At 35.4% G+C, this 6302-nt stretch overlaps 1 protein-coding gene across 3 annotated transcripts in view; it reads left to right on the top strand.

Moving 5' to 3' along the window:
- Positions 1–3385: 3385 nt before the first annotated feature.
- Positions 3386–6302, top strand: part of LOC107094220 (retinal homeobox protein Rx2-like) — an 8286-nt gene continuing 5369 nt past the window's right edge. The window contains exons 1-3 of one of the 3 annotated variants that reach the window (XM_015389728.1): positions 3386–3624; positions 4218–4301; positions 4418–4735. In XM_015389728.1, coding sequence (XP_015245214.1) covers positions 4444–4735 — 292 coding nt within the window. In that variant the 5' untranslated portion in view covers positions 3386–3624; positions 4218–4301; positions 4418–4443. Of the gene's footprint in view, positions 3625–4217; positions 4736–6302 lie in introns of all 3 variants that reach the window. The other 2 variants (XM_015389727.1, XM_015389726.1) reach the window with 2 other exon arrangements.

Raw genomic sequence — 6302 nt, 5'->3', positions numbered from 1 at the left:
GTGCTTATTGACTTTTATCAGCAACTTGTTTCTTAACTTAAAGTGCCTGAACCTATTTATGATTTCTGTATTTTTAATGGCTGTTAGTTCATTTGAAACAGCTTTTTTTGTTGTTGTACTGAAGTGTTTCTCATTCTTGTGCTCTTAACTTCCTGCTTGTTCTCTGCAGTACGAAGAAGGAGATCTGCAAATGTGGATGATTTTCTTTCCTTAACTGTAATTGCGGTTCTGTAAGCAAGTTAACATTCCAACAACCTCTTTGAAACGGTTTAAGGAGCTGTTTGTCTGTTTCTTTGGAGTCTATAACACCCCTTCAGACTGCAATAGTAAGCGCTACATGCATGTGATGTCAAAAAGCAGATTGTTTCTCCCAAGGGTCCTGCAGTGTTCATGAATCGCATCAATAGTTCCTCGCGTCTTCAGCTGTGCCAAACAGACTGAAACAGCCACAGATAGAGCAAAGGTTACCAAGAGGCTGAATAACATCTGAAGCTCAAGTAAAAATGTTCTTGAGAAGTTTTCAAGTTTTTTCAATGATGGAAAGAGATGCATTTTCCATGATCAAGTCAACATCGGGACGCCATATTTCACAGTCTGCTTCAGAGTAAAGTCTAGGAGTCTGTGATCTCCTGACCTGGACTACTGAGCACGTCCTCAACACCAGCTTTGGCTTTGCCATCTGGCATATCCTGCTTTCCTTCATTTGCTTGACTCTGATCTCCTGCCTGTCCTCCATTCTCTAGGACTTCAGCGTCTGGGTCTCTCTGGGTGGCTCCCGCCACGTCTTATATGCAGCTGACCAGCTGGAACAATACTTGTTCTCTGGGTACGGACTGAACTTTAAGACCAGGTTAGTGACTCAAACGTTCAGTATCATCCACCGGTAGATAGAATTGGTCATTAACCTGTGTTCTCTCTCTGCAGAGGTTCCTGCCTCAAACATACTTGCTGATCTCTGCAAATAGAAATCCAACTGTCTGTCTACTTCGAAAGCTGGGTCCTCTGTTCTAAGCCTTGACAAACCTAGGATTATTCTTATTCTCACACATTTGGAGCTCAACAAACTAATTTCACACTGAAGTTCTAAAATTATGAAGTATTATTGATTTGATAAATTTTGCTTTTCTCATTTTAGCCATAAGAGTTTTAAAGGATAACACAAATAAACTGCCTCAGTTATCATTACTTCAAAAATATCAGTCTTTACAAATGATACCTATTTCAAAAATCTGCAAGATTTAGGTAAAATATTTGTTAAACAATTGTTGAAAAGTTCAATTAAAACATTGCATTGCCACAAAATGCTGAGAGAACCATATATAGACACTCAGGGCATCAGATTCCTCACTTTCTTTATAGTTGCCATTTGGCTTCAAAGTGCTTGGCAAATCCCTACCTGTATTGTCCTGTTGAAGTTCTTTCAAAGGCAAAAGTAATGGGCTTTTCAACTTCTTCGTTCTTGGAAATCCATGTTGACAATCAAGAAAATGTGCTCAATGAAAAGCCACTTAACCTGCATCCCGTCTGTTGAGGTAGAGCAAAGGCATGTTTTTAAGTAGTTGTTAGTCTTTACATTTTATCTCAGCTCAGCCTGTTACACATGTCGCTGATGCTGCTCTGGAGGAATTTGCTAGTTAGCTTCTTTCCCATTAAATTTAAATGTTTCAAGTGATATTTATCTGTGATAAGCAACATGTTCAAAGTATGGAGAACTGACTGACTATGAAACATTTTATATTTGCATTTCTGAAATGTAAAAAAGAATGTAAAAAGAAAAAGCTTTCTTAGCTGATTTTAAGTATTATCAAGAATATGAAAGAAATCAAAAGTTAGCAATCATAGGATAAAATAAATGAACACAAGGATTAAGTAATCTCATTTATGTAAGGATTATTTAAGTGCAACAAACCTGTTGATACTGAATTAAGTAAGAGTAACTTCATTAAATAAATCAATATCATATAATTCATATAATATCTGACACGTCCTTACTAAAGTATTGATATAATCCTCTAATTAGGTTTTTTGATAGCACATGTCACTATTAAGGTCTTGGGTTCCAATCCCAATAGACAGTTAATGGTAAAAAAAAAATCCTGTTTATCTAGGGTGCACTTTTGCCATTGAATGCCATGGATAGACAGTAGCCCACCTGAAAATGTAAGCAGGTACTGAAAAAGCATCAATGAATTTGAAAAGATACTCATCCAAATTCCTTATCTCAATTTGGAATGAGATTTTTTTTTTTTTTTTGCCAAAAAACATGAAATAATGAAAAAAATAAAGTTAATATACAACTGCCATCTTAATAGTTTCAGAATTTTCTTTACAAGAGGTTCACTTTGCCATCATTAAACACACTCACATACTTTTATCCTGTTTTGTCTTGCCACTTGTTTACTCCCCTTGACTTTCATTGATTTTTCAGTAATAACGCTAAACGTAAACATTAATAGTGCATACCTATGCCTGGGCTAAATCTAAATTCAATTAATACCATAATGGTACAACTAATCATTAGCAAAAACATAAAAATGAGGATCAACAAAATGTCCTCATGTTCCTAGTAAAATCTGTGAAATTATCTTTACTCTTATACACAAACAAGAACTGACTCACTCAAAAACAATAGAACATTTACTTTGTGAACTACTTTTCCATGCTGTTGTTTTGTGTATTATGCACAAAGAGCCCCTAAATATATCTTCATGTAGGTGGAGTGAGGTCAGAGGAAATCTCTCAGTGAAGTCTTTAGGCTCATTAAGGACGGGCTTGATCTCTGCAACACCTACTGAAGTGGCGGCTTTGGTTGGACCAGCTGGCAAAGGAGAAAACTACAGGCTGCACAATGAATTAAAAGCAGCTGAGGTCTGCCACCAATTCCTGCATAGACTTTTGGTCTTTAGTAAATTATCCTGACAAACATAAAATTGTTGGTTTGATTAAAGTTTAAAAAAAAAAAGAACAACATAATTTTTAAATTATGCAAGAATCCTGTTAATAGTACACATTTAATCAAAAAAGACATATGATAATAATGTGCTTCTTAACATCCAGTTAAATACCTACTTTACAGCATGATAGTTTTACTGAGTATATCTTTTATGTGTCAGAGTCCATCACTGTGTCTGTTGCCCCCTAACATTATGAAGAATAAAGGGATTAGGCACAAAAACAAAAAGAAAACTCTGAACACAAGCCATTATCTTTTGGACAATAGAGTTTTTGAAAGAAAGTTTTGTTGAGGCTTCATTAGCAATGGCCTCCCTCTGCGGGCTGAAAGCATGACACATTTGGAGCAATTACTTGACCAGAAAACAACTGTCAGTCATTCTTAAAGGGGAAGGATTCCAATTAATAAACCTCTTAAGGCCCCTGGTTTTACTACCATTCCCCCCCAACAGCTTCTTGGTGTCTCATGTGGTTAAGGAGAGTTTTGTCAGAAGAGAAAGACATTACATGTCGTTGTTGCGGCTGCATGGATCACCAGCATTAGGTCCTACGTGCAATTGTTTGCAGGGGATTTGAAGGACTTAACGGGGAGTAACAAGTGCCCACAGAAGATATTGTTGGTCTACTTATGGTCCAGATAGACACCATGTGCGAAGTCTAGTAAACCTAAAGGTAAGTTTTTTTATATACTTCCTTACAGGTCTTTCACAACTTCAATATTATGTAGTACATTGTTAGGATTTTACTCTGAAATGGCTACATAAAAAAAAAAAAAAGTGATTTGATAAAAAAAGCCAGTGAAAATTTGCACAGGTACATGATGGGATTCAGTTTTTTATTTAAGTACTAAATAAAAACGTACATACAAAACCACGTGGCCTAGCATAAAATGCATTGTTCTCTCATTGTTCTCTGTCATATCTCTTCTCAAAACTAGGCCTGTATGAGGTAAAATTTTAATCAACTAAACAACCATAGTGATTCAAAAAAAATTCCAACATGGACCCATGGCTTTAAATTGGATAACATTCAACAATTCAATTAACATTAACATTATATGTCAATACATTTTTAAATAACATTGGGTTATGCATAGATTTTATAAACTGCATTATTTAAAGATGTTAATGAATGTACTGTGACTAAATAATGCAATCTTTTGCTAATGCTGAATAAAAACAATCTGCTGTATTTGATATAGACTGCAGAAATCATCCAGAAAGAATCCTAAAAATATGTTTTCTCTTTCTTTTAATCCTTTGCAGGAAAAGATGACAGTTGGTTCTGCTGCTGTGGAAGGAGTGCCCCCATCTTTACTGAAGTGATCCTTGGAGTATTTAACTTATTGTGTATGTCTACTTCAGTGCAATTTGAAGTAGAGCAAACGCGCTGAATAATAGCTACAAACTGTTTTGCCTCAGTTTGTAGCCTTTAGCTTTTTTTTTTTTTTTTTTTTAACAAGGAGTACTGAAAGCGATCCTGGAGGCTCGGATGCATTTGTCAATGGATACCCTTGGAATAGTGGATGATAGTGGACATGGACTAGGGGACAATTATGACATTGCAAAAGGTACTGGATCAACAGCTGGAGGAAGAGTCCACAGCATCGATGTCATTCTAGGATTCACAAAAGACCAGGAACCTTTGCTCCATTCGGTGGGAGGAGGAAACAGTGCAAAGGACTCTGGAGCAAACGCACAGGATCCTGGAAAGCAGGTCCCGTCAGACCCATACGGACACCTATCAGAACTAGGGGACAACTCCCAGCACTCTGCTTACCATGGTGAGTCTGTCAAGCTAAGGAAGTACACCTAACCACAGAATTATTTTTCTCTGAATACAGCTTACGGTATTAAAAAGAAACAAAAAAAAAACTGATAATACAGGCCTTGTGCCTGAGGAACTTATTTTATCACTTACTGTACTGGAAACAGTATCTAAATTGAAATTGTAGCTTTTTATTTAAAAGGTGTATACATTGCATGAACAGAAGGGAAGAAATTCCACATTAAATTCCACCCATTATTAATACGGTATATGGACTTATAATTATACTAATTATGATTTTTTTTTTCAAAATCAAACTGCTGAATTTTATTTACAATTTTAAATTTCTCTTCAGATGTTTCTATATTTACACAAATGCAAAGCTCACTGTAAATCATACACTTTGAGTCCTATCAGTATTGTCTTTATGCATTGCAAATTCCCTGCTTATTTCCCTGCAAGTAAAACTGATCTAAATAATTTTCGTTGACGTAGAATCACTAGATAAATCAAATCCTAATTAGGATCATTCAGTCACATAATTAGACCTAATGGATCTCTGTAATTTGTTAAGCCTTATACATGAAATAAGACTCCAGAAATTCTATATTATATCAGTGCATCCTTAAAATGTAACTATCAAAGGTACATAAAAGTATTTGCATCTTCCACCAGAGGGCATAAGACTAGAGTAAGGTTAAATGGTTCAGGCCTATGAGGAAAATACCAAAGAGGTCTCAGAAATAGCTGCCTGTTTTTCCTCACTTTATTGTTTGTTATTGTTTGATTGATTGAAAACTGATGTACTATCACAGTAAAAATTAGTAACAGACACATGCACATGGTTTGATTATAGGGTCTGATTGTTTGCAGGTTAGTACAGAGAGAAGACAGAACTATGGCAGTTAGATACATCCATATTCATTACATGCTGAACATGGAGAATATGTATGAAATTAGGTCAGACAATTCATTTAATTTGCTTTCACAGTTATTTTTGTATTAATTTAGTTTATGTGTGTATTATAATTGTTCTTTTTATTATATGCTTTTATTTATTGTTATGGATAAGAAGTTCTTATCCATAAACATTCATACAGAGGTTGCTAAAGTGTAACAATAATCTTAAGCTTAGTTTATGTTGAGGAACTATATGTTTATTATCTAATTGCAATGCCTCTTAAAAATCAAATGATTTGTGTGCTTCTTTTCTTATTATCCCTCTGCTTACACATGGATCAGACATGGTGTTGCGCACTGAATCCATTCTGGGAACAAAAAAAAAGCAGATTAATACAGTTATATAAACACATGATAACTGTTGAAAATCTGCTTCCAACCTGACTTTGAGATGGCAGGAAGGGAAGGGAGTAAAGCAGAAAAATATTTTCCATTCAGAAAAAAACATATATTGTGGTTTTATTTAGAGCTGGAAAATGTTATTGGTCCCCAATTCAGATAATTGGGGATAACTGCATTAAACTTTTTTATGTGGTTCATTTTGATGTTTCCCTGCGACAGACTAGCGCCCTGTCCAGGAGGTACCCAGCCTTTCACCCTCAGACTGCTGGAGATAGTCACCA

This window comes from Cyprinodon variegatus, unplaced genomic scaffold, assembly GCF_000732505.1.
Source record: "Cyprinodon variegatus isolate N-32 unplaced genomic scaffold, C_variegatus-1.0 Scaffold471, whole genome shotgun sequence".
In the NCBI taxonomy this organism is placed as follows: Eukaryota; Metazoa; Chordata; class Actinopteri; order Cyprinodontiformes; family Cyprinodontidae; genus Cyprinodon; species Cyprinodon variegatus.
Note: the sequence above shows the minus strand (reverse complement) of the source record. Positions and strands in the feature narration are given on the sequence as shown.